Source organism: Aspergillus japonicus, assembly GCF_003184785.1.
Source record: "Aspergillus japonicus CBS 114.51 unplaced genomic scaffold BO86scaffold_66, whole genome shotgun sequence".
NCBI lineage: Eukaryota > Fungi > Ascomycota > Eurotiomycetes > Eurotiales > Aspergillaceae > Aspergillus > Aspergillus japonicus.
In genome coordinates, this window is record NW_020291703.1 from 15665 (window position 1) to 42800 (window position 27136).

At 50.9% G+C, this 27136-nt stretch overlaps 8 protein-coding genes across 8 annotated transcripts; 7 read left to right on the forward strand and 1 right to left on the reverse strand.

The window, feature by feature from the left end:
* The first annotated feature begins 2186 nt into the window (after positions 1-2186).
* On the forward strand, positions 2187-2916 carry BO86DRAFT_412759 (uncharacterized protein). The gene is made up of 2 exons (XM_025674677.1): positions 2187-2208; positions 2273-2916. Exon 2 carries the CDS (start codon positions 2295-2297, stop codon positions 2619-2621), a length of 327 nt encoding a protein of 108 aa, XP_025523735.1. The 5' UTR covers positions 2187-2208; positions 2273-2294; the 3' UTR covers positions 2622-2916.
* Positions 2917-2996: 80 nt separating this feature from the next.
* Positions 2997-3934, reverse strand: BO86DRAFT_403264 (uncharacterized protein; the record flags this gene model as incomplete). The annotated part of the gene is made up of 3 exons (XM_025673925.1): positions 2997-3281; positions 3520-3694; positions 3798-3934. The coding sequence occupies 3 exons, from the start codon at positions 3932-3934 to the stop codon at positions 2997-2999; spliced, it is 597 nt and encodes a 198-aa protein (XP_025523736.1).
* A 2935-nt stretch (positions 3935-6869) lies between these two features.
* On the forward strand, positions 6870-9783 carry BO86DRAFT_322119 (uncharacterized protein; the record flags this gene model as incomplete). Its single annotated transcript, XM_025668374.1, has 14 exons — positions 6870-7033; positions 7088-7175; positions 7243-7257; positions 7312-7425; positions 7483-7626; positions 7670-7715; positions 7770-7825; positions 7904-8031; positions 8101-8218; positions 8281-8398; positions 8463-8727; positions 8807-9095; positions 9169-9309; positions 9415-9783. Coding segments are annotated over 14 exons (2055 nt in total), but the record flags the coding sequence as incomplete, so codon positions are not given.
* Positions 9784-12241: 2458 nt separating this feature from the next.
* On the forward strand, positions 12242-13801 carry BO86DRAFT_275090 (uncharacterized protein; the record flags this gene model as incomplete). Its single annotated transcript, XM_025667259.1, has 1 exon — positions 12242-13801. A coding segment is annotated over one exon (1560 nt), but the record flags the coding sequence as incomplete, so codon positions are not given.
* Positions 13802-14300: 499 nt separating this feature from the next.
* BO86DRAFT_422012 (putative beta-hexosaminidase) lies at positions 14301-15304 on the forward strand (the record flags this gene model as incomplete). The annotated part of the gene is made up of 3 exons (XM_025675314.1): positions 14301-14648; positions 14735-14974; positions 15008-15304. 3 exons carry the CDS (start codon positions 14301-14303, stop codon positions 15302-15304), a joined length of 885 nt encoding a protein of 294 aa, XP_025523739.1.
* Positions 15305-16670: 1366 nt separating this feature from the next.
* On the forward strand, positions 16671-17248 carry BO86DRAFT_392253 (uncharacterized protein). Its single transcript, XM_025672766.1, has 2 exons — positions 16671-16895; positions 16951-17248. The coding sequence occupies exons 1-2, from the start codon at positions 16720-16722 to the stop codon at positions 17153-17155; spliced, it is 381 nt and encodes a 126-aa protein (XP_025523740.1). The 5' UTR covers positions 16671-16719; the 3' UTR covers positions 17156-17248.
* A 4170-nt stretch (positions 17249-21418) lies between these two features.
* Positions 21419-22788, forward strand: BO86DRAFT_322134 (polysaccharide lyase family 1 protein; the record flags this gene model as incomplete). Its single annotated transcript, XM_025668376.1, has 5 exons — positions 21419-21618; positions 21682-21828; positions 21888-22013; positions 22067-22397; positions 22450-22788. The coding sequence occupies 5 exons, from the start codon at positions 21419-21421 to the stop codon at positions 22786-22788; spliced, it is 1143 nt and encodes a 380-aa protein (XP_025523741.1).
* A 1797-nt stretch (positions 22789-24585) lies between these two features.
* BO86DRAFT_203548 (sulfite oxidase) lies at positions 24586-26771 on the forward strand. Its single transcript, XM_025666763.1, has 2 exons — positions 24586-24973; positions 25029-26771. Exons 1-2 carry the CDS (start codon positions 24753-24755, stop codon positions 26500-26502), a joined length of 1695 nt encoding a protein of 564 aa, XP_025523742.1. The 5' UTR covers positions 24586-24752; the 3' UTR covers positions 26503-26771.
* The last annotated feature ends 365 nt before the right edge of the window (positions 26772-27136 follow it).

Here is a 27136-nt window from a genome sequence, read left to right on the forward strand (position 1 = left end):
CGTCTAGGGGGTCATGATGCAGCAGGAAGAAGTCCAACTTTGTCTCTGACGCCTTCGTCACGATACAGATTTCTAAGCTGGAGTCGGGCGCTTGCTGCACGGCGAATGCCTGCACCTGAACATCCTAAGGGGAAAGGGCAGAGATTTGAGCAAAGTCGATCTTGGTGGGTGCGCGGTTCGTTGGGGGGATGATTGAGAACCCCGTTCTCACCAAGGGCAAACACTACAAAAATGGACCCCCCTTAAGACGGTTACATGTCCGATACAAGCCCCAATGATTGACCCGGCGAACTGGAACGCCAGCAGCGCGATGGGGATCAAAATACTAAAAAATGTTAAAAAATACCTCATATTTCGCAATTCCTATGATTAGAACATCGTGCTATCCCAGAGGATAATTAACCAAGGTTTCGAGAATATGCGGAAAACTGCGCAAGAAAACCCCGAAACTCTACTGAACCATTTCTTTAGGACGCTTCACGGAAAGGCAATCGATGCAGAGAGGTTGTGGTCCCTTCCGTAGAGTTGCACGTGGAAGGTAGAGGGTTTACAGCTATATTTCCGGTTGGCGTTGACATCAGGTAGAATGGAGATGTATGAGAGCGATGACTCTGACGACACGTTGAAGTTTGATTGCAAAGACTTCTCCAAGGACTCAGATGAGTACAGGCAATTTAAATGACGGGCCGGGCTGTCAGACTCCAACTTCTCCCTTGCGCAGCTGTTCTTTGGTGCTTCCATGTAAGCAGAAATCCTACTTGCGTGTCAATGAGGCTAGCCTTTTGGGACAGCTAGCACCCAGATAAACGAGACTCTGACTAGCCTCGGTGGCCCTAGCTTGGATGATCTGAGTCTTGATGCCCTAGGCAGCGTGATCAATTTTATACAGAATTGGCTTGACAGAATGCATTTACACGGCCACAATGTACTGGGGTTCTCAGCCCAACGTGACAATAGCACGGGGTAATGAGCGTAGGTCCCAACAAACAAGCATTACCGTCACAACAGCTGAGTTTAATGATCCATTGACCTCATTCTCGACTCAACCCTTACACGCCGTCATTCCCTCCCACGGCTATTGACGATCTCTGCTACCCGACGCGGAAAAGACAGCAGCGGCCCGACTAGGGATGGTTTAGGATTCAAATGGTCTTTCCTAACTCCTGACGTCAGATTTCAAGACCCCTCCTGCGGAGGGCGCAGTCCCCTTACCGGGCTGTAGACGCTCAGATGACCTATTTCTGCATGCGCCGCAAGCTATTCTGGTCGTGAATGCTACCAGTATTGCGTGAGTTCATCCTGGCCATGAGCCCCGTCCCAGGGGAGCCCCACGCCGAGTGGGTAGGCACTCCAGCTGATATGCCGTATCAGTCCGGATATTAATTTCACGTTGGCCAAGATAGCCCTAGGAACGACGAGTATTATTGGCTGCAGGACCAGTCGCAGACAGATCGATGGGTAATGAGTGCGCTCCATTTGACCAGAGGAAAGCAAGCGGAAAACCCTGGTAATCCCAAGACCACGTGTGGGTTGAAAATGATGGTGTGTCCCCGTTCCCCACACGCCAATGTGGCTCCTTCTCGAGCGTTGCAGATTGCAAGTTCAAACCCCCAGTGCAGTGGATAGAATTGAAAGCATCCGTCGAATTTGGCGCCGGAGCCCCAAGACTTACTTTGGAGGGAGGTAGCAGATTTTTCCACTGTCTTGAGTACAAGAGAGCAAATTATGATCCTACATAGCATGTCTCCCTCCCTGTGTCCCATGGTCTTCCACCACATGCTTCAATGGCTAAGCTCGTGTGTACAGTCTTTTAGACAGATAATACCGTCAGATGGAAAGTCGAACTGCATATGACTAGCATTGAGGAAGGAGGGGTAACATTCTAGGTCGTTGACAAGGGAGATGATGATGTGATGGTGGAGTACTGGGACAAGGGTGATATGAAGATGAAAGATAACCGCCGAGGAGTTGTCCAGCCTTATCGGAACAGCCGAGCCGGTCATCCGAGGCCGGGAGGGACGTACTATTTTTAGGGTCATTGCGGGCTAGTCCGCTTGGCCCCGCTCGCCGCTATTCCCGTTCAGTCTCAGAGCGGACCGGAATGTTTCCCGGACGCCCAGTCTGGCTCACCAATATACGTATAAAGACTACCAGCCGCACGGCCTATTAGTTCTGTTCACATTGATCGCACATTGCAAAATTCACAACGTTAGCAACCAATCCTCAGCCCATTTGCTCATGCTCTCTATACAATACTAACTAACCTTAACAGCTTAGACTGCGCACTAATCTTCATGGCTACAATACTGCGCCGCCTCCCAACACGCGCCCCTCTTTACAACAATGGCTTCCTTCGCAGCGCACATGCTACGATGACATCTCGCGCGTTAGCAGCATTTTCGTCGCATTCGGCTCGTTGCAACAAGGAGACGGCCTCTAACGACACCCACAGTAAGGAGGAAGAATCGAGGCACTGGAAGTATGATTTCAGCTTCAAAACCCAGATGAGTAAGACGGCGTTCATTGCTGGATTGGCCCTCGGGGGATCGCTGGGGGGCTGGTCTTGGTATCGAGATCTTCGGGGTTGGTGGACAGGTGTTCCTAACGAAGGCGAGATTTAGGGATTAGGGGGTCCGTCCATCACTATATCTTACTATCCTATGAAAAAGGCTTAAAGTGGGATCAAGTTGTTGGTCAACGCGTTTGTTCCCGGGTTAACTACAATCCATTCATCTCGAGTCGGACAAGGGTCAAATAACTTCTCGCTTTGAGCTGCAAGTCAAAAATGGTTTTTACATGGCTTTTTCTATCATGTGATCATATCTGCGCAGCGGCACCTTATGCGGTACGGAATACGTGCACCTCACCCCATACGCGCCGTGTGAGTACGAAATGCCACCAAGAATACAGGCTTAGGCTGTATCCTTCTTCCTCTGGGCTCTCGCCCGGAATTCCTCGATAACAGAATGGTCGGGAGGCAAATGATCAGTGAGCTCCTAGGACCTGAGCTCAGGAAGCCGGCGCTGGACGTCCGTGGGGAGGTCCTTGACCCAAGCGGGCATCTCGTCTGTGGGGAGAACCATTGGCTCAACCTCCGCCGTGACGGTGCGGCCTTTCACAACGAGGTGCGTTTTCTTGTCGTTGGTGCCGAGAGTGAAGGCTGCAAAGTTCCCGTACTTGTCCCACACTTTGATCCAGTGGCCCTCTTCTTTCCAACCTGGCACCACTAGTAGCGCCTCCTTTGGATGTGTCTCGAAGAGGGTGACGCAGGCGGCATAGGACTTAAATGTCGGCGATCAGGCGGTTGCGGGAGGTCCTCGACCCGACGGTGCACTTGGTCTCCCCCGTTGGCCACGTATACCAATGGCGGGTGGTCATGCTCTCTTTGTGGCCATCCTAAACCATCCAGCAGTACCCCCACCCGGGTTGCTCGTCGCTATCGAAGTGGTATTTCCAGGGTTGGACTTTGACGAAACGATGGTCGGTGGCAAGTTTACTGATGTAGGTGTTGGTCTAAACCCAGTAGGTCCCGGCAAAGAAGTCTTTGCTGTCCATCTCGACTTCCTCGATGTCGAGGTCTTTGGTACTGTAGCTTCGAGGCTTGACAGCGCGGAAATCCACCCCCTTGGTATCACTGCCGCGGTTGCTGTAGTGGAACTTGCCATCAAATTTACGCGAACCCAGTTTCCCTGTCCTGACATAGAAAGTCTCATATTCGGTCAGTATACCGGCGTCCGCTGTTGTAGTAGTCGACAAAGCTCACGTACTTCCAACATCACAGATCGGTTGTCTCGTACCGGCTATCGTCGCTATCAAGGATCCGAATCGCAACCTGAACTCGAGCGGGCATGCGACCGTTGGTATACTGGTCAGGTGTAGAGCTGGGAGCATCGCCGGCGACCAAGCTCATAGTCAACAGCTCCTTGTAGGGCATGCCGAGAGGCCTTTGGCTTGGGAAGAGGCTAATGGAAGCAATGAACACAACAAGAGGGTTATGAGCTGACGGATTCTGTACGCGAGGAAGAGCCAAAGTGGCCGGTCACGTTCGGAGTATGGGACCCCAATTTATATACGTATTAGCCACCCCTAATTTCCTGCAATGACGGGCGAACAGACTGTCAGAGTGACAAAGGGACCAAAAGCGAGGAGAATGCTTCCAAGCCTGCAGGGTACAAGCGGCAGGTTGCTGCACCTCCGAGGAGTGGGATTGGCCGAGTCACAATGGTGGAAATGGAATACGGCGGGCTGAAACATGGACATACCTTGGACAGCTATGAAGACGAGTCAGACTTGAGTATGCGTCGCTGGTAGCGGTCTGGCCCATCAAAGCCATTTTCTTTTAGCTCTTTGTGGTGGACATACCGGGATTGTGCACATATGTCTTCAACTCTAAGCGGAGATTTTTGTTAATGTCAATTACTTTCCGCCGCGCTTGTCTGATAATTTCAATCGGTGTTTCCAACAAGCACATACGACCACAGGGTGTGGAAAACAGGGCTTCCCGTCCGCTCAGCCGTACTTAAGCCACACGCCGGGAGGTTAGTAGTTGGGTGGGTGACCACCAGCGAATCCCTTCTGTTGTATGTTTTTGCTCTCTATCATCACCTTTGGCTTCCGGTTACTATCACTCCTTCGTACAACGTGAAAGAGAAGAGCGGTTATCTTTAAACCTCTCTTCTCTGTTTCTCTTGTCTTCTTGCAATTCCCTGCGAAAGCCACTCTCAAGTCGGCCAGGCTGCCGCTCACCGCCCACCTCGGCTGGTTCCGGAGATAGCCTCACGTAGCAGAACATACCACTATTCCACGTCTCTCTACCATCCATGAAAATATAGCCTGTTGACATGACTACAGTAGTGTATTTATGCCAATCACTCCAAAATCCCTTTTTTTCAACTCTGCTTCATCATTCATCCTTCATATGCCATTGCTAACACCCTGCATCCTTGAGTCCATGCTCGAATTGAGAAGGAGGCCCGGAAGAACGCAGCATTGTAGTAAGCATTAGACCTCGCAAGTGTTACAAACACAGAGGAACAAGATCTCAATACCCGGTACAGTACATGAAGCTTAGTTCAGGTCGATTGAATCGGACTTGACAGACCTGCACTGCTCCTGATCGGACCTAAGGGGAGGGACCGACCCCATGCTTGTACCCTCAATACACATGCTCCTTGCCACGCGCCACGGCGGAGGTGCTGTTCAGCAATACTCCGATCATCTCCACGTTCGCTCAACTACCTGGAAGAATAGGTAAGGCTGAACTCACAAGGCATAACACTCTATTTACGTAGCCAACATCTCAGTCACGACAATGCCCGGTCTGTCGCGCCGTGCAGTAGTGTGGCTGCAAACCGGGCACCCAACACGAGCACGCGGACCGGGTGAGGCAGGTCTCATGCTTATCACGGATGGTGACGTTGATATGCCGCCTATAAGGTTCATGTCCGGGCGTGTACGAGACTTCAAAGCCTGCATGCAGGTTTTGGTGGTAAAGGTTGGTCGGACCCGCATCGGCTCATCAGCTCACATTGGCTCGAAAGGTCCATGGCGCAATAGAGAGATAACTTGACTATTTGTACAACCGCTGCTCCTTGCTGGACGCAAAGAAGTGGCGAGGGTATGATACTTGGTATGGGAGCCAAGCAATCAATCGTTCGCATGCATGCTGAGGTGAAGAACCCCTCTCTGTGAAACCAGCTCATATGCACAGGGGCCAGAAGGTCACCCTAGATTGCGCGGAGGGAGCTGTGCCGATCAGCTGACGATTGATTAAATGCATGAAGCTAGGGCTAGGGGCGACATTAGCGCGGAGAGTTGAAGCGGGCCCCCGGCGGGCCGACCCCAATGAAAATCCCCAGCAATCGAACCATCACCCTGTAAAGCCTCCACAGCGCGCGCAGCGACCAACACACCCTGCCTGCAGATGAACACATCAACCTTTGCTGCTTTCCGACCCCTCATCAAATCTAAATAGATTGGCTACCCCGCACAGGCGGGTCTCGAGTTGCATTTCCTTCGCCATCGTGTAACATCAAGCGATCTGCCTCACCCTAAAGCCGGAGTAGGATGACACAATCGGTTATCTAGCAAGATTGCTCTCTCAGATCGGGTCTCCCAAAACGTAAGTTGATGTCATTGTGCATGAAGCTCCCGAGGCTAATCTACCCTGATACAGGATTGCCTCAATCGCCCCAATCAGACTGATGGTAACAAGATGAGCATTTAGCTCCTGTGGGCCAAGTGTGGCATATGAGGTCTCGTTAGTGGCCCAGTTTCAGACGAGCTTCCACCAAAAAAAGCAGAGGCATGAGAGGATGGGAGTATTGCTGAAGGGAAAAGCTACCATTTCCGCCGACCAAAGTAGCTTCCACCCTGGTCGAAGGAATCCGCTATAAATACAACTTACAACCCATCCAATGTTTCCATTTAATCTCCCTCTACACAATCTTCTGAGGCTATCTGTATACTTCAGAATTTACACAAGAACTGACTAGCACATTTTTGCACCAAAAATGGACTCGTTCCTTCAAAATACCACCGCTAGTGTCGCGAAAGGTGCCGTGGATACAGCCGAGAAGACGACCTCTGCGATTGATGACAACCTGAAGAAGGTCTCTGTCAGTATGTCATACTATTTTCAACAAAAGAAATTACCCTGTTGCAAGATTTAACTTTCCTTTCTTGTCAGGCCTGGACCAGGACAAGACCACAGGTACAGAGAGCAACACTGCCAATGCCACGGGTACAGACAAAGAAGCAGTCAAGGACACCTCGTCTACTGTAGCTGCCGAACAGAAAGCAGCTACCGAAAGTATGTTGCCTGACTCAGAGCATCCCAAAATGTCTAGACTGATCTTTTTGCAGTCCTGGATAAAGGCACACCCGAGATCCTTCATGTCTACTCGTTTGACGGAGATACCAGAGTCGTGAAGGAGAAAGCCTGCATTCCATTTACCAACCCAGACAACGGAGGGTTGAAGCTTTCGGACATTCGTCAATTACTGATCAGCGAAAAGGCTTCGGAACCGAGACTGTAAAGGAGACCTCGATTTCACCCCTAATGTAAATTATGCTGAGCGTGAAACAGGCTCTCGAGTCCATTCACCAATCAACGCGGCGCAAAGGTGGCAGACACCACCAGCTTTAAGGCCTATCTACAGATTCTCAATGAGAAGGTCAGTTCAATCCTGGCGCGGAGGTTGATGGATGAGGGTAGATGACGCTAACCTACCCGCTATATAGTCGAGCGAGCTTGGGGTGAGTCTGTCCACCTATCAATTCTCGAAGCTGAAAAATTCACAATCATGCTAGGACCGGACTGAAGACAATGCCGACACCTACCGAGTGTATCTTAATTCCAAGAAAATCATCGAAACTGGCCATATCCATGGCCTGCGCAACCAAGGAGAGAAGGTGGCGGTGGATGTAAGAAAGCCCTAATTTACGCTAACTCGCGGCACCACCCACTGACCGATGCTACAGAAGAGTGCCGCCGATTTCCCGGTCACTCGACAGTCCACCAAGCCCCACGAAGCAACTACCTTCAGTCACAATATCTTCTACAATCCGGCCACGACTTTCAGTATTGTTCATCCAGCTGATATGTCTGAGAAGCATTGGAGCGTGGTGATGCGCAACAACTGACTGCTTCATGCCTACCGTGTGGTAGATGTTGATGGAAACAAGTTTGTCGAACGCGCACTATATCCCAGTGAGTACCCTCTCGCAAATTCTGGGCAACGATTTCCAACTTACTTGGCGCATTGTAGGCTTTGTGTTGAAACCACGCTACTTTTTCAACTATCAGATCAGTGCGACGGCAGAGGTTCGATTGGGGAGGCAAAGGTGAAACAAGCTCCGTAACTACTCCTCCTGTCTCTGTGCTTTGGCTGATACGCAACAGCAATTACTCCGGATCCCACGCTTCCGCATTGACGACGACTCTTATATCAGACAGTTCGAAACGAAGAAATCGGTATCCCGCGCAATGACTGAAGCGTCCTTATCTGAGACTGATGCCAAGTTGGCTATGTAAGGTCCTTTCTTTTACCCCAAGCTTAGGCACCAGTTCATTCAGACTAAGACGCGGGGGGCTTGCAGTGAAGGCGGCGCCTTTGGTTACAGCGCCAGCGCGTCGGCAAGCTACAGTGAGAGCAAATCATCATCGTCAACCTCCAGTAGCACTCAAGAGAGTCGCGTGATGACTATCACCTACAATGTACGTTTCTTTCCCCGTTTTCAAACGTTCACGGAACCTTCTCTAACTCGATACCGCGGCAGTTCCCTCGAGTCGTCATTGACTTCGAGCCCTCTGGCCTTGACCTGAGCGAGGAATGCAAATTTGACCTGGAGCGAGTCAATACAGCTGCAGCCGTGGATGTCTTCAAGAACAAATACGGTAGGTGGCCAATTCTGCCCACGATCCAACAAAGCAAAAGGGTCGAAGCGCTGACACCCCTCAGGTCGCTTTTTTACCACCAGGGTTCAACTGGGCGGCCGTCTCCACAATTCGGAACAGAGTGAATCCACTGACGCCGCGGCCACGGCAAAACAGGCCAAGTCGATGAGGGCAGCCGCAGCGCTTTCATTCTCCTCACCTTGGGTCCAGGCATCGGCCAGTGCAAGCCATAGCAACTCGTCCGACTCCAGCTCCGAGAAAAGGGATGTCTCAGCATACAGCGCGATCAATTGGGAGGCCCAGGGCGGCGATACCCTGCAGTGCAACAAGTGCGTATCTCCAGCCTGTTCCTCAGCATCTTCTATTGGGTTGGCACGTGTCGGTAATCTAACTCGAATCTTAAACTAGCCCTCCCAATTGGGCGTACACTGTTGGCTCGTTCTACAACTGGAGACCCATTCAACAATCCAAAATTATGCCGCTTGAAGCCGTCATTTCTATGGTGCCGGGGTACGAAGATACTAAGACGAGATTTGCGGCGCTGCTGGCCACCAAGACGCCCGAAGCCCTGAAGCTAGAGACAATCAAGTTTCGACTAAAAGCTTCGAGCCAGGCAGTGTTCATTCCCAGGGCGAATTATGACCATGCTCGCAGTGAGAGATTCTCCTTAAAGCCCTTCGGTGGCCCAGTTCAGTTGGTCAAATACTAACGATACTACAGGGAGTATGCTCAATGGAGTGATCAAAGAAGGGCTCACCATGATAACTGAGGAGCGATTGCAGTTCCTGGATCGAATTAAGAACGAGGAATTTGGCAACGTGCCCGTGCAGGTTTGGTACGCCACGGAAGGCTCCAATCGAGACTTCAGCATCGTTACCGAGAGCAACGAAGACCATAAGGTACTTAGTCGCGTATCCACCCTTTGCGCTCCCAATTCAGCATCCCTCTTCCCCAACTTGCTGTGTTACAATGCCTTGGTATTGTGTGTGTTACCGAGCTGACCTGCAACCTCGCAGCTAAAATACAACCACGAATACAAGATCCAAATCACTACCGATGGCAAGGAGCAATGGCTAGGCGTGAACCCCACAATGCCTGGCACGCTAGATAAGATCATGGTCTGGGCTGGTAGTAGCGGCGAGAATGCGAGCTATTTCATGTTCATGCCTAAGGACCTCGGTAAAGCGGGTGATTATATCGAAGATGACGAGGAGTTTTATATCTATCTATACGACAAACATCAACAGAAGCTCGGATACGCCAGATCTCAATACTTCGATGGGCCAGTACTAATTAATTCAGACGTTCGGCGACAGTTGGGCACTGACCTGGATTCCGGTCATAGGAGATCCGACGCCAGGGTATTCTCGCTCGAGTACGTTTGAGCAACGCCCTAGCACACAGATTTTCAATGATGCGATTAGGGAAAGTGGCCAGGGCCTATCATGCTATTTTTCATTGTTGTGATGGTCGCACACAAAGGTACGGACGACATTATGAAAGACGGCGCTCATTCCATCCATAAATTGCTACCTCATAGTCCCGACCCAGCTTGATATATCTTGATGTTGCAATCTGGAAGAGAACGTATTGAAGCATTTATTAGTCTGTTTATGGCCAGTTAACCTTGATCGCCCTGTCTCCTATTTCTGTAATCGCGCTCTAGTCCAAACTACCACCGACAGACATATGTGTATGTCCAGAGAATCGGAGATCCGAGCGAAGTAGCTTGATTGGCGCCATTCAGCGAAAATGCATGCTTGAATGCCGTAGTCCACACGTTCAACGGGGTCAACTACATCTGTGCGACTCAAAAACAACCGGGGGCTATGCTTCCTTCAATTAATCTGGAACTGAATAGTGAACCACTTGCTTGGCCAAGCCACACCGGATCCCAAGTGTCTATCACCCTTGATCACCTAAACCTGGTTTCCTGGTTCGGATGCCTAGGATCTCTTGAATTAACGGAGCAGAGACGGTCTTGTGATTCGGACAAATCTGACGGCAATAGAGCCAATCTAAGAGCTTTCAAGATTGAACCACTTTGCCAGGACATGTAAATCTCAATCCCATGGCAACATTTGTTGAGGCCCATATAGAAGCAAGTGGGTTAGGCCAGTGATTAATGACCTCGGAGGAATGCGAGCAAGGGTAAGTAGTAATCAGCCCGAAGATACTTCTCGCCTCTGGGGTATGTAAGGGAGACACCAGGAATAATGTTCAAGTACTCAAGGCATCGGGTCATATACAGCATATGCGGTATCGGGCGACCGTTGTCAGGTGGGTGCGGTGCACGACATGACGCATGGGACACGTGATTTGCCAAGCCCCCACGAACATTTTCCTGATGCAGGACACTGCTTGTGCCAAGGATTCAAATGGAGGTTCTCTCGTAAGTCTATATAGCATACAATATCCCTTTGGCTTTGGCAGCATGCCGCCATGGCTATTACATGGCTATTACGTTGCTCACGTGGTCGAGAGGTAGAAATCCGGGTCCCTTCACAATTCTTCCGATATAGTTCTCGTGTATAAGCATCAAGACATGATCCACAACGACGACTAGACCGAGGAGATCGTCACTTAACGGAGCACGATGAGAATATGGCGCCTTTAAGCGACTTAGCGCCAAAGGTTCCAAGCATTCTGTTAATCATCCTGTGCCCTCGGCTCCGGATACCCCGGGCCCCACCCTGCGGCCGAGCACACGGTGTAGGTATGTGGGGCGCTTGGATTTTATCACAGATTCACAACTTAAGGTCCGAACACCCACGTGTCTTAGCCGAACCACTCAGAATCGAGCTAGAAATGCAAAGTTCCTATTCTCGGAACTTTGGGCGGGTCTATTCCTGTTCATTGACCGTACAGGAGGCGGCAGGAGAAGTGGCAAGGTCCACTTCTAACTCTACCGGGTGGTTATTGCGATCTCGATAGACTGTCTTCCTCTGCACATCTTCATTGTTCTGCAGATCTGCTAGTTGTGGGCAGAGACCCACGACGCTACGACTCTGAGGCGGAGCTCAGAAGGGCTGTTCACTTTGTCAAGGAAACAGGTATCAGATTCCCGTATAGTCCAGAGAGTGTGTTCACCTAGTGGTGATTAGAGATTGTTTCAGCCAACCCCGGGTTACTCCCGGGAACCAATCGCCTGGGTACGCCGTTGTCACCGTTCAAGAACGCCTCACCAAGTCAGCAACGTCGAAGGCACGGTAAACGAGGAGTCTAGCCCCCGATCTACGAGAGGCAATGATTTTTTATCATGTCTAGACTTTCCGTGTTGATTTTTGGGGGCGACACTCACGCTTCACTTGGGCGCATAGCTATGGCATCGTGGTATATAAGGTGTCCTAGGCCGCGGACCAACTCTCAGAGGGACTTTAAGTTACAAGTCCTTCTGCTCGACTTTTCGGGGCTTTTTTGCCGTCCGTGATGTCCGAATTGCTGAAAGACTCCCAGCTGGGAGAAAGCCAGCGGGCAACCCCAAATGATGCTGACATCCCCGCGGCTCCCTCAGATCCTACTCCCACCATTGTCGAAATTCAATCCGAGTGTCCTGAAAAGTTAACAGTCCTCACCGGCACCGATGGGGAATTGGCGGCCGAGGTGTGTCCGCCGCCTGCGGCTTTCCACCCGCCTCAGCAGGAGCGAAGGTCCAAAACGCAGAGGTTCCTCGGGAAAATCCGTGAGAAGACCCTTGAGGCGCAGGTGGCGGCTTTCAAAGCCTGGGAGACGTCTCAGCGCACTGCCGAGCACATTAAGCCCGGAGTATATCGACAATCATGGATATGGCTGGCGCGCTGCTTGACCTTTTTCGTCCCTTCCTGGTTTACCAAGAATGTGTGCAAGATGAACGACCTCAGGCGTCGTCTCGTCTTCCGACAGAAGGTGCTGTTTTGCCTCCTGGTCGCAGTCATTTACGGTTTTCTCAGCTACTGTTTCGTTATCCAGCCCCTGGCCAGCTGCGTCCTGAAAATACGCCTTGGCACGATTCCGAGCCAGAGCTCCTTCTGCCAGGTGGTGCGCCCGGTTATCTATACTTGTATGGGCATGGGAGCTGTTTTCACGCTCCTGGTTGCGGTCTGCGCGGCTCGTGTTCGCTACACTAGCCGGGCTTTCGAAGAGCATGACGCTTTACTGGTCATGCATGTGCCCTGTTACAACGAAGACGAGTCCGTTCTTCGCAAGACCATTGACTCTTGCATCGATTCCACCTATGAGAAGAAACGCAAACTGCTTTTCATTGTGACAGATGGAACGGTAGCCGCTCCCGGCCAGAAGCCAACGTACCGGATCTTGCTGGAAGATATCTTCAACCATCAAGCTGATTTGGAGGCTGGGATCGATGACAATGCCCGGCCCTACACCTCCTTTGATATAAAAGGTGCGTCGGAGAACCTTGCATTTTGTTGTACAGGTTACTTCCGCGATGTACCCTATGTGATTGTTGTCAAGGTTGGGCGCGCAGATGAGCGGGACCAGCCCAAGCCTGGGAATCGGGGCAAACGGGATTCGCAGCTCCTGGTGTACAACTTTTTCCACTACGTCAACTACCGCGGATTCGGGAACTCGCTGTTCGCGTATATGGAGAACAAAATGCGAATCTGTCTCAACATCAACCCGGAGGAGGCTATGTACATGCTCGTCGTCGATTTGGACACCGAAGTTCGTCCCACGGGAATCTCATACCTTGTCCACCAACTCCAGAAAGACCCGACGCTGATCGGGGTCTGTGGCTACACCAGCGACAGCAACCCTTTCAGCAACTTGGTGACCTGCAGTCAGGTCTTCGAATACTGGCTGACGCACGCCGTTCTCAAAGCAGTGGAGAGCGTCTGCAGTAATGTCCTAGTGCTCAGCGGATGCTTCACCATCTATCGGCTCAAGTGGCCTGACAATCAGCCAGCGATCCTGCTGCCAGGCATTCTGAAAGACTACGCAGGCAGTTACGAAAAGACTCTCCATGAACACAATCTCCTCTCCATCGGGGAAGACCGCTACCTGTCCACCCTGGTCATTCGCTACTTTGGGTCGGACTGCCGCCTGCGATATTTCGCAGCGGCCATCTGCGCCACCAACGTGCCGGACTCCCTGTCGGTGCTGCTGGACCAGCGACACCGATGGACGAACTCCCTGATCCACTGCCACTTCGCGCATCTTAGCGTCCTGCCCTTCGAAGCCTCCCTCTGGAGCCGGCTGCGGCTGCTGTTTGTCATTGGCTGGGAGCTCTTCATGGTCTTCATCTTGCCGCTCGCTCTGCCGGCCGGCGTCGTCGTAGCCATGATCTCCATCCTGCTCACCCCCTACGCGTGGGCGATCCTGCTGGCGTTCTGTCTGTTGCCGGTTGTCCTGTGCGTGCTCTGCAATGATTGGAAGTACGTTCCCTTCTATGAGCCCTTTTTCCCAATGATAGCCATGTTTAGCATTGTCATTCCGTTATACTCGATGTGGAAGCAGGATAATATCAAGTGGGGTAAAACGCGGGGTGGATAGAGATGGATATATCTGCGTTTGATTAATGAATGTTTGATGCAATAGGGGAAGGCCGGAATTCTTGGGGCTCCTTGCCGAATGTTTGGACAGTTTGCATTGAATATCGTCATAATGAGGAATGTGTGTACTGTACTGTCCCGAACATCCCGGTTATTATAGAGTTCTGCGGTAGGTGCGGTGTGCGGTGCGGAGTAACTGCGCTGCATGACTATCTCCAGGTTGCACGTACTGTATGTGATGCCGTATGTATTACAGTGTGTATTACAGTATGTATTACTGTGGGTATTGCCGTGCTGTACGTATACCACTGATATAGCTAGCTGTGTTGCCACAGGCTAAATAAAGGTGCGTGTCCGCCCTCTCTTCCCGTCTTTAGGCTACATAACCCTAATTATACGATATGGTCGATTGCATGGATGAAGACTCCGATCTCTACCCTCACAGGGGTTTCATGCTCGACACTGGCCGGAAGTTCTTCCCAGTCAATGCGATTCTCGACCTATTGACCGTACTACACGAACACCGCTTCAACGTCTTCCATTGGCATATTTACGATGCAGAGAGCTTCCCCCTTCACTGGCCGGCTGATCGGGGTCTGACGGACACGAGCATACGGTACAGCCACACTCGGGATTACTATACACCTTCGGATATCCAGACGGTCGTCAACTATGCCCAGAGTCTGGCCATCCAGGTCTATCCGGAAACAGACATGCCCGGTCATAGTGATATATGGTATGTGTCAGAGCCAGAAGAAATCGTCATCCATGCATTCGAGAAACCCTTTCAAAGTACAGGACAGCTCGCTGAGTCAAATGAACAGGGGTCTCTGGAGAAGAGAACTAGTCGTGGGCACTCACACCCGACCTCCAACACCTGGTTGCCCAACTCGACATCCGCAATGCCCAACTCCACGCCTACATCGCAGATTTAGTCACCACGGTAGACCAGTACTTCCAGTCCCCGCACTACCATCACTTCGGGGCCGATGAAGTCGCATATATCTGGGGATCGGACGATGATAACCGACTCTTTGCGAATTATCTGCACTGGCTCCGGTGTCTCCGCCCCAACAAGTCTGCTATCGTCTAGGACGACCCCCTCACCGATCCGGGAAAGCAGATTGATCTGGCGACAGACTGGATCATTCAGACTTGGCATTCAGGCGTCACGCAAGAGGTCCTCCGCCGCGGTCACCGGGTCATTGTTTCCGAGAGCGATACGTTCTATATTGGGAACGCGGACGCCGATAAGATCTCCAAGTTTGCCTTTCCGGATGATGCCAACGTTCTAGGGTTTGAAGTGGTCTGGTTCATTTCCCAGGGCGATGATTCCTGGGACTTTAGGCAGAACTGGGTTATGCAGCCTATCAAGGTGGCGGCGCAGATTCGTCGACAGGGATCGAATCGTGCGTAGAACTGGATCTTGAGACTGGAATTTCCTGTGATTTATTAAAATCTGCTCCCTTTCTTTCCATGAATCGAGCCACGTTGGATCGAGTATGCTTACGTGGACATCACCTTAGCAAGTCTCCACCACCTAAACATACTATCGTATTAGTAATGAGATCATAAAAACTTACATCTCGAGCGAGACGATTACGTCTAGGAAGGATGTGCATCTGAGTATGGATACCAGGCTTCTATTCCCTTCGCGCCGCTTTATTTGGTTATATGGAATTGAAAAGTCAAGCTCATGTTACATTCTCGATGTAGCACGACAGCAAACAACCTCGAAAGAACATACAGCCTCAACTTGTGCCCATCCATTATTCCTCCCGTCCGACCTTCCTTCTTCAACTCTCCCACCCTAAAGACAACAGTTGTGAACGTCATCATGGACAGCTCAACAAAGGACAATTTTGTGAGCGCTCCTGTTGAATGTTCGAGTCGGCTCTTGCTACTTTCTGGCGAGCTGCGCAACCTGATTTACACCCATTGTTTTGCCACCGTGCGACTTAGTTTCGGTGAAAGAAATCTCTCTCGATTTACTTCCGGTAAGCTGAAGCCCGCTTCAGACTCTCTGTCATCCTTCGAGCTTGCAGAGTGACTTATGAAGAAGCGAAAGGGCTAAGGCTCGACCGAATCATGTGCTAGGAAGACAAGCGTCAGTGCAGGTTCAGCGCCTTCTATGACAATGACGAGGGTGGATTCTTGTTCAAAGAGCCTGCCAAAGAGGTTCTGATTGAATCTTATGACGATCTCGATGAGTACGGGCACATTCGCATCGAGTAGGCCGACGAAAACCTGGGTTGACTCTCCGGCACGTACTTCGAATCTCGCTCTTTGTTTTCTTTGTCTATGGCTGAATCTTCTGTACTTACGAGTCACTCCACTTGTTTCCATAACTGTATTTTGAGTCCAGGTGCACTGATCCTGGTCATGCCAACCTCACTTCCCCATTCTACATGCATGTGGAACAGTGCTTAAGGCTTAAGTGATTCAATCTGAATTCTGATACGTCTCTTTTTGTCACTGAAGAGAGTCTGCTGGCCTGAGTTCGTAGGATATCTGGATGCATCTCCCACAGGTATCATGGTCCCCTTATATCAGAGCACCATCTTACTTGAGCTACTGCTTTGCTCATTCTGTTTCTTTTCTCTGATTCTTCCTTACACTTCTCTTCCCCCCTTGCCAAGACGTTTAGTAACGATCGCATGAAAGTTTTCCCGAGGGGCCGCAGCGACGCTTAGACTCGGCGGCTGATCGGAGCGAACCGGAAAGCCCGGGCCCCACGAACCCCCTGCCATAAAAATAGTAAGCCTCTCGCACCCAAGCATAAGCTCACTGACTCAGATTACCATATACACCAAACCTCAAAGTAATTCGATCATGTTTTTCCACAATCTTGGTCTCCGCATGGGCGGCGTCTCGAGCGCTGTGTTCGCTGCCCAGGGCGTTTTTCTTTTAGGAAACGCATTTTACTCTATCCTGTTTCCATCATCGGTCGCCCACTTCGAAGGCTCATCTTTGACCGGAACTCCCGAAGGCGCGGTTCAATGCATTGGGTCGGTCTTTGTATCCTGCAATTCAAGTTCCGAATTACACTAATTGTTCTCTTAGCTTGACCTCTCTTGCGCTTGGCACATACTATCTCATTTCGACATACCAGCGCGATACTCTGATCATGGTCTCTTCGATACCCTCTCGTCTGGTGGCTGCGTGGGTCATGTATCGCAATGGCGGCAACTGGAGGCCGGTAGCGGCTTTTGAAACCTCCATGGCAGTGTTGGCTGGTGCAGCACTATTCTGGGACCGGTATATATAAGCTGAGCGCGCCGGCGGGGGAGGGGAGAGCGACGCAGAGAATTTGAACAAGATTTGCGAGTTACATTTAGTACGGAATATCGACTGTTTTAACCTCGATGACTCTGATGGTAAAGCTTGATGCTTATAGCCTTTAGTTATAGCTAGACCACTGCGAACATAAGAACTCTGGAACGCTGCACGGCGACCTCCGAATCCTCACCTCTGCTGTCACGCCTCGTTACCTCTTTATATCCTGCCACAGCTGTAGTGTTTAGACACTTAGAGCCATGCAAGGCCACCGACCTCCCTTATGGATCGATAAGCAGTCTATCAGTGCTTCCTTTGAGTCCCCAATATATTACCGTTTCATGCACGTCTGTTGCCCGCTCTCTGCACCTACGGCTTGGGGCGAGGTAAGCTCGTAATTAGTCTTGATTATGGTCTTCAAGAGCGTGTGCGGTTTTCGCCATCGGATCAGTCGGAAGTCTGGCGTAGCTGGAAGAGAAAGGTGTGCGTCTCCAGTCTTGCAGCTTCGGGTTCCGCTGCTGCTGTCGGACGCTGCACACAAGAGACTGGTGATGAAGGCTCCTATCACGGTTGCTGGAGCATGCGGATCATGAAGATTCGTGGCCAAGATAAGGTGAGAATCTGAGCTTGTGTAGAGGTGATCAAAGACTCGGCAATGATAAGACATCTCGTCATCAGACGTCTCGAGTCTTTCATAATTGATGTGTCTATCCCACAGACCTACAAGTGTTGATGCCTCAGGCAGGGGAACAAACTAACAAACGGCGGCCAAAAAAACCGCGATAGCATATCTTTGACGGGTTTTCGAACTTAACGTCATCATTCGACATCAGAGGCTGAAAAAGAGTTGTCCATGGTTGATGAACACGTGACATAAGATTAGGCTGCTTTTGTTGGCATCCTAGTTGATGGATGGGTAGCGAACCGCTCACCAACGCATCCATCATCATATCCAAAGCCTTGTCCATATCTACCTCATCACTGCCGATGAGTCTTGCAGCCATCGCGTTGGTCAACTCTCTATCCGCTGGATCCTCATCCGCGAACGACTCAGCGTCGTAATTCCGACCCCATTTGGCATTTAAAATCCGCAGTCGGAGCAGTAAGAAGAGCAAAGTCGAGAGCTTCGTCTGACTAAGTCGGTATGTGGTGTTTGATGGGCCCTCTGCGAGAAGCCTCCTCGCAGCCGCTTCCAGCTGAGCTGGTGACGGAGCTAGGTTCACAGAATATGGCTCTATCGTAACCAGCACATCTATAGCATCATCCAGGACAGACTGGCAATGATTTGGTGACTCGAAAGCGAATCATAACTCTGTCCTCTCCAGATGATTGATACTCCTCAGCACCCTGTTGATGACGCCTTTGAGAAACGTAGTCAGAATCCAAGCATCTTCCACCTAAGGCAGCCGGGTGGGCGGTGAGCTGGCAGCCTAAGGCAAGACCACCGGGCCGCCGTCACCTGTCAAAATTAGCCCTGTGAAAGAACAACTTATCATGTCGCCAAAAATAATCTCCTGCCCCTTGTACTCCTTAAAGCTCGGCACCTCGGTGCACGAGCAAGGCTACTGCTCGTCGAAAGGCATCTGCGTCAACTTTCTCGTTGGCTGTCTTGTTGTTGAACTCGCATGGTAACGGATAATGGGCGAAGAGGTAGAAACACTTCCACAATAAATCGATCGCATTGCCGGAGAACAAAGCACCCGGGTGGGTTCGTTCAATGTGGTTCTTCAGACTCTTCTTGGTCCAATCTCGATTTCAAGGGTAGCTGGCTCGAGAAAGTGTGGCGGGCGCATATCCTACAGCGTCGTCGACGGTCTGAGTCCTTCATATATGAATGTTGTCCATGGATTGTGGATTTCAGTTGTGATTATGGGTCGTAGTGCATTCTGGAGGACATGCTCGATGGACTCTAGCCCGATGTTAGTCTGTGCTCAGTGAGTGATCAATCAAAGACAAGACCTTGTGTGGCTTTTTCGAGGTATTGTTTGACCTTGCGATCGTGAGATCCTGAATGCAGGTAACAGAGGATCTTATCTAGGGACTGCAGCAATATTTGATAGGAAGCCTTGACTGAGATCAAACTCGGCAGAGACTGATATAATATTGTGAGAGATGAAACCAGGCTCAAGTGATGGTCCGGTGAAACGAAGGTAAATAGTACGAGATGTTGGAACACTAAGTACTGTACCCGATACTACCACCGCAGGCCCCCCCAAAAAAAGTTCCAGGAAAAGAGACAAGCTATACCCACCCAATTTAGCAGGTCGATTAGGCGCACCTCTGTTAAACATAGAAGCACACATTCCATGGAATGACTCTTCAAAACCATGCATTGGACACGTGAATGGGCGCAGGGGGGAATGTGGCTTGGACCCTTGCCCCGGGTTGGTGTGGATCCTGCAACCTGAAGTCTATTGAATTACAAATCATTGATTCTTGTAATCCCAAAACATAAATTGTTGATGAGGTGATCAATAGGTAGAAGCTGAGCTCCTGAATACCTTGAGGCTGAATCAAACGAACGGGCGCATTCTCCTATGCTCTCTTGGCAGTGGCTGGTTGAGCTTCATACATTCATAGTTGAAGCGATCCGTTAGATATCTGCTTCTTCCTACATGCTTACCTACTTAATAAGTCCCATGTAACGAGGGCGAGATGATTATCTACCGGTAGATTGCCTTCTGCCAAAGGATGGCTTGTTGACAGGCGCTGTGTACCTCGCTTACTTGGAACAATGCCGGGGCAAAATGCTGGGAAAGGTGCTTAGAGAGGTGCCCCACTGCCTCGCTTGCTTAGAACCATGCTTGGGAGTATTGAGGTAACAGAGATAACCTCATCGTTGGAGCGTTCTGCTCAACGGATGTCTAGGCTCCGGCTCCGGCAGAATGGGAGTATATCGTAGTAGAGTCCCACACGGTGGTGAACTTCAGGGGCTCGGATTAGGAATCATACTTTGCCACCCACAGCTCGGTGCAACTTGTAAACTTCAGGTAGATAAGTGCACTCATTCATGACACACTTGATGAAGCTACTAGACGTCTGTAATATCTTATCAATGGAAGACGCTCGACGATCGAGAGGACGGCTCAGTTGACATCGTAACATAGTGAAGCATAGAAAGGTGACAATCGTGCTCAGCGACTGTGTAGTGGCGTCCCCGGAGGCCTCAGCCACCATGACTCGGAGGAGCGCCATCTTTTCATCCAGCAGCGGGGACTCAAATCAGCAGAGAACCCTTACGACAAGATGAATTATACTTGGCTGCATCGGTACTTCATACTCAACAGCTTTTATCCGCTAATGGAATCGCAGCGTACAGGTTCCAGCGACCAAAATGTCTTAGCCGGTTGATACTCAGAGTCTTGGTATCTCTAAACCTCGTGGGAATTCAATCTATTTGATCATACGGTAGTGCTCCTACCAAGATTTTTAGCAGATATTGAGGTGAGACAAAAGAGGCTTGGCAGGACTGCTGCATTAAAATTCACGTGAGATGTGATTAGGTCTAGACGGCCCACGTGACCGTCGCGGTGTTCGGCAGCAGCGGAAAGCGATTGGGTCCGAGCGTTGCGGTCAGGGTCTGCAGGCAGCAACCCCCTCTCCGTACTCCCTCGTAAGCTCGTACAGTCCTCATTCTCGATTACTTCACGAGCGCTCAGTCGTATGAATCCAGCTCGTCCATCTAAAACCAAGCTTTCCATGTTCCTCCGATCTTCACCTGTAAGCTTTTGGTGGGCACTCTTCAGTACCCAAACTTGACCTCTTATCGTAGGGTGCCGTGAAATTGCGGGTGGAGCAAAGAAAAAGCCTCATTCATTGGATCCATTTTCACTCATGCTAACGATGCTATAGAACCGGTCCTGCCAAGGGACGGTTTCTAGAAGGGATCAAAGTCCGGTGGAACGGGGATAGTATCCTGTTCCTGACCAAACAATTGGCCTGTGTGGGTGCTGCCAAGAACCCCGAATCTGCTCAGGGTGGAGCATGTCCCATTGCAGATGGACCTCCGGTTCTACTCTGCTGCAATGGGCGAACGGGTCCAACGTTCGGCGCCTGGCTCCAGTTCCTTGATGAATTGGGTAAGCTTGTCTCAGGTGCAGACAGGGGTTTTCCTTCAACTCCACCAGGACACCCAGGGTTCTCTATATAAGATATGAACTTGTCTTGCTCATTCCAACCATCAAACCACTCTCTTTTTCTTCTTTATCCTCATTCATTCATTGTCTTTCCTTTACACTCTTTTCATCTTCTTATCATGAAGTACACAACTCTTTTCGCCGCCGCCGCGGCTGTCTTCGCGAACAGCGTCAACGCTGGTGTCGTTGGTGCCGCCCAGGGTTTTGCTAAGGGTGTGACCGGTGGTGGTAGCGCCGCTGAGGTCTACCCCAAGACCAATGACGAGCTGGTCTCGTACTTGGGCGACAGCCAGCCCCGTGTCATTGTCCTCGACAAGATGTAAGTCATTCATCCCTCAAGACGGTCCATGAGCAACATGACTAACCAACCATCTGCATACAGCTTCGACTTCACTGGAACTGAGGGTACCGAGACCACCAGCGGTTGCAGTCCGTGGGGTACGGGCAGCACGTGCCAACAGGCCATTAACAAGGACAACTGGTGCAACAACTACGAGCCTAACGCTCCCAAGGTCTCTTCCATCACCTAGTAAGTCTATTGACCTCGTTGTGTCCGTTGAGGGGTCAAATATTGACAAGGTGGCGCAGTGACAAGGCCGGTGTCCTCGGTATCACCGTCAACTCGAACAAGAGTCTTGTCGGCAAGGGCTCTGCCGGAGGTATCAAAGGAAAGGGTATCCGCATGGTCAGCGGCGCCAAGAACATCATTATCCAGTGAGTCCACCACTCAGACTACTTGCATTGACCCCCCCATTGACACAGATCAGGAACATCGCCATCACTGATATCAACCCTAAGTACGTTTGGGGCGGTGATGCTATCACCCTTAACAACGCTGATCTCGTCTGGATTGATCACGTTACCACTGCCCGTATCGCTCGTCAGCACATTGTCCTCGGTACCCAGGCCGATAACCGCGTCACCATCTCCTACAACTTGATCGACGGCCGCTCCGACTACTCTGCCACTTGTAACGGTCACCACTACTGGGGAATCTATCTCGATGGATCTAACGACATGATCACGATGATGGGCAACTACTTCTACTACTTGTCCGGTCGTATGCCCAAGGTTCAGAGCAACACCCTTCTTCACGCCGTAAGTATCCGCGAAGCTACGGAATCCGGGATCCCACTAAAAAATTTGATAGGTTAACAACCTCTTCCACAACATTGAGGGCCACGCTTTCGAGATTGGCCAGGGTGGCTACGTCCTGGCTGAGGGTAACGTTTTCCAGAACGTCGACACCGTGGTTGAGTCTCCCTATCAGGGCGCCCTGTTCAGCTCCCCCGACGCCAACACCAACAAGCTGTGCCAGTCCTACCTTGGCCGTTCTTGCCAGCTTAACGCTTTCGGATCCTCCGGCTCCATGAGCGGCTCCGACACCAGCATCCTCAGCAAGTTCCAGGGCAAGAACATCGCCCCTGCCAAGGCACCTACCAACATTGCCGCCTGGACCATGGCCAACGCCGGTGTTGGCCACGTCTAAGCAGCTGACGCTCTGCAAAAATTCATGGAACAAGGGCGTATTTGTCTATGGCACATGTCCTGGTGGGACATGGACAAGTGATGCCAGCAATCTTACTCGTCACATGACTCGCTTCGCTTTCTGTCGATGACTAACCCTCGCCAAGCCCATGTATAAAGTGCTCTGTGTACCTTCTTTCTACTTTCCTTCGAAGCTGGGCTAGATCCGGCACTTCTTCTCACTATTACTTTATTCGCAGCTTGCTGTTCAATCGAAAATTCTTCTGAGGTTCAATTTTGAAGTCCAAGTAGAGTTGTATCTTGTAGATTGGGGATCACCGAGTGGAGTGACTGCTTAAGTTCGAAGATGGTAAAGATGTACAGTACATTCATATCGGGATAAATTACAGAACGATTTACACGTTCGTACAAAAGTAGTGCCTTTGCATAAAGACCCTGGATGAGTCAGCAATGCAATATGCCGGTCTTCATACCTGTTTAGGAGTCGGAGTCTGCTGCCAGAAACTGCAGCTGATTTCCGATGTTTCACCACGCCACCTCGCCAAGGTATACTAAATTTCTTCATCCCTTTGTCGGACGTATTTGTTTCACTAGATGCATCAGCCGGGTACTTGTACTTTTCCTATCGCCGTATCCAGAGTCTGTGGTGGAGAAGAAGCAAAGTCTATGACGATCTGAGGGTTCTCGGTTGAAGCGCCCTGTGGGTAGAATATATTGCGGTACACTGCCGGCGCTCCGCAGCTTCCATACACTCTCGACCATGAATGTAGAGGAAGATCTTGCCCGATAAGACTACACTCATCAATACGTAGTAAGAAACCGAGAGTATCGTGCAGATTGCACTCATTCTGTACTCCCCTGACCTCGGTATAAACTCGGAGTACCTTGTGCTGTTCAGGCTGCACGTCACAGGCAATATGCTTCTTTCGGTCGAAGGTCTTGACTAGATTGTGTACTTGTCAGAAACCTGAACGAGTCCAAAATTCCTGAGCACAAGAGTAAAAGAGGCTGTACAACGATAGGGACAATTAAAGCGGTAGCGACCACTCTGCCAGATGGGCCTCCGACGCGCCCTGCCTCAGGCTTCCAATTAAGGTCAACTCACACGGTCGCATCAGCTGCATAATAGCTTGACAAGGGTTCTGGCACGGGGCCGAAGATCGCCAATGTCTGAAAGAAGCTATTTAAAACACTATCAGCGGCAGAGACGATGCGACAAGGTTTGATGAGCTCATAACTTCAGGACGTTGCAGGTGGTGTTGACATGCCTGGGCGAATGCGAAACAGGGTCTAGGCTCGGAATTGCCGGATGAGTTTGGGCCGAGTGGCGCTTTGGATGATCTCCCCCCACTTCCCTCAACGTTCGTTCCATGGCAGAACCTGTAAGTTGACGGCCACTAGGTGCACCAGTTTGTGCTTCTCACCTCTGCACATAGGGGAGTAATTGAGCCGCATTGATTGGTGGGATTACGGAGCGATGCAACCACGGCGCACTCGTATGACGTGTTGGTGTCGGACACGAGGTGCGTTGCCCTATCATTTGCAACCAGGATCCTAATAGGCTATCATTTGAGACATTCACAGGCCATCTTATGGTAGCAAAATGCATGGAGCACTCTAAAGGTGCCATGTTGGGACTGTTGTCTTGTGCAAGCAGGTGGAATATGCATTAGGTATGTGGCTTTGTCCTCTCTCAACCCCTGCAAGCCAGCCCAGGAAGTCCGGTCGGGGAGAAATACGAGAAGTCAATGTGATTGACTCCGCCTTATCCGATGAGACAGCCACCTGGACGGGATTGGGAGATGTCATTGGACAATCACCAATTCCCGAATCTGACTGATCGACTTGCCCCTCCTCCATTACGAGTAGATAAAGAGATAACGCACCTCCTCGGCGAACCTTCAGCCCTACCACTCTTTCAGCACGTTGAATTGGCTCTGTACCTCAAGCAAAAACACCCTCACGATGGAAATCAGCCAGAAATCAGATACCAAAAATCGTCCCGATGAGTGGATGATTGAGCAGGGCATGGCGGGCCACAAGCTGCCCATCCTCGACCAGACCGGCAAGGAGACCATCCATATATATCCTCGCCCACCTGCCAAGGTCAAGCAGGACAGGAAAGCACTTGAGGCGGTTGGAGATCGCGATGAACTGTTCGCTCGGGAGCGGGAGGGCTGGGTTGGGTATGTAATTTCACCCACTGAATCCACCTTTACCATGCAGCTTATTCATCGCTAGATACGTGGAATGGGAAGATTACCCAGAGAAGAAGGCCAAGGCGCATAAGATCCTTACGTCTCAGACCTTTCCGGATTGTCCGGACTACCAATTCGGACCAATTCCCGGCACCAACCCCGTGCTGTCAGGAGACGACTTCAAAGCCTGGCATGCTGCCATCGGCGGCGAGCTGACAACCGTGGCCAATGACTCATGGGAGACGGTCCTGAGGGAGAAGCATCCTGATATGCTGCATCTGTTGCAGTTCCCGTACAACGGAGAGCCGCCCAAGCGGTTGGTGACGTCGAAGCCCATCACTCCGAATCCTTTGCATTTCGTGCGCAACCACGGTGGTATTCCGCTTATCGATAAGGATAAGTTTGAACTCAAGCTGGACGGACTAGTCAAAAACCCAAAGACATACACCCTGGACGAACTGATGGACGAGACTCGGTTCTCGCGCATGGAGAAAACTATCACCATGCAATGCTCCGGAACTCGTCGAATCGAACAGATAACTCTATATCCTGGTCAAGGGGACGAGGTCCCACAAGCTCCTTGGGCTGAAGGAGCCATTGGAACGGCCAGATATGTCGGTATCAGCTTGAAGAAGGTCATCAAGGATTGCGGGGGGTTGATCGACGGGGCCAAACATCTCGAATTATATGGCGCGGAAACGTACGTCAAGGACTTGGAGGTGATGAACTACGTGGTCAGCGTGCCCTGGTCTAAGGTCAAGGCCAATGAAGTCATGCTCGCCTGGGAGATGAATGGTGAACCTCTCCCGAAAATCCACGGGTACCCCTTACGGGTCATGGTTGCCGGTTACATAGGGGCCAGGTCAGTCAAATGGCTTTACAGAATCAAGGCAATCGAAAATGCTTCAATTGCTCCAGTTCAAAGCCGTGAATATCTCTACTTCAACCAGCAGGTCGGCAAGTACAACCAGCGCCCGATTGACGGGATTCAGATCCAGGAGATGCCTGTCAGTTCGGCGATCATGTCACCCTGGCAGCACCAAGTTATCTTCCACAACGGGTCAATCGCATGCAAGGGATGGGCCTACAGTGGCGGTGGACGCTGGCCAGAGCGTGTCGAGCTATCAGCAGACGGCGGTTTCACTTGGTACGCGGTCCCCGAAGAGCGCCTGTCCAAAAAGGGCAAATGGACGTGGCGAACATGGGAGATCGATATTCCCTGCGATGTAGAAGGATGGATCGAGCTTGTTGTGAGAACATGGGATAACGCCCTCAACACTGAACCTATCGGAATCCGTCAGACCTGGAACTGGGGGTTGCACGTCACGTCTTCCGCGCACCGCGTCAAGGTGTACAGTGTAAACAAGACTCACGAGCTGACCAAGAAACGCCTTGCAAAATTCGAGGAGCTGGGCATTCCTCTTGCGCCACTCACTCACTACGATGCTGTCCCCGGTCTGAGCGATAAAGAGTTGGACGAGTATTGGAAGATTCATCCCCGTGACGTCGATGAGTGATCCTGCCCGGTCGCGATGGCGGTAGGTTCATGTCATGGCCAATCGGATAGCCACGGATCCTCGAGCTTATCTCCACGACCCGCGGGGCTTATCGCGCATTCAGGAATGAGAGATTCCGTCACATTTCATCTTATCTGATGCTAAGGAGTTCTGTCGTTCATTTGCCTGCCTGTAAGGCCTTAACGATCGTTTGGGTGCTACGAAACCATAGTTGTAGACGAGCTGCTGTAATCGATCCAATTAGCTTAGGGCTTCCTGCTACTGTCCAACAATCTGATTTGCGACTGATCCTTCTGGCTGGGAGAAGCCGTGATGCCCTACGTCAACGCCGCGAACACTGAGCATATCGTATTGGCAGACATGCCAATCCCAGGTCTGTCGCTTTGAGCTAGATAAGCTACAAGCTAGCTTTGGCGCTATGAAAATCACTTGTCAGAGAGCTCATCGACAGCAGGGGAGTCCCTAATAGCGGACTCAGGCAGATGGAAAGTTACCACTTTAAAAAGGCCTCTCGTATTTGGCAGTGAGTTTCGTGCATCACGTCACTTTTGAGGTGGCTCCCATGGATAATGCCTGGCTAGTATCACGGAGTCGTGTGTCCCAGACGGACCACGAGGAGTTCCGACCGCAAAAC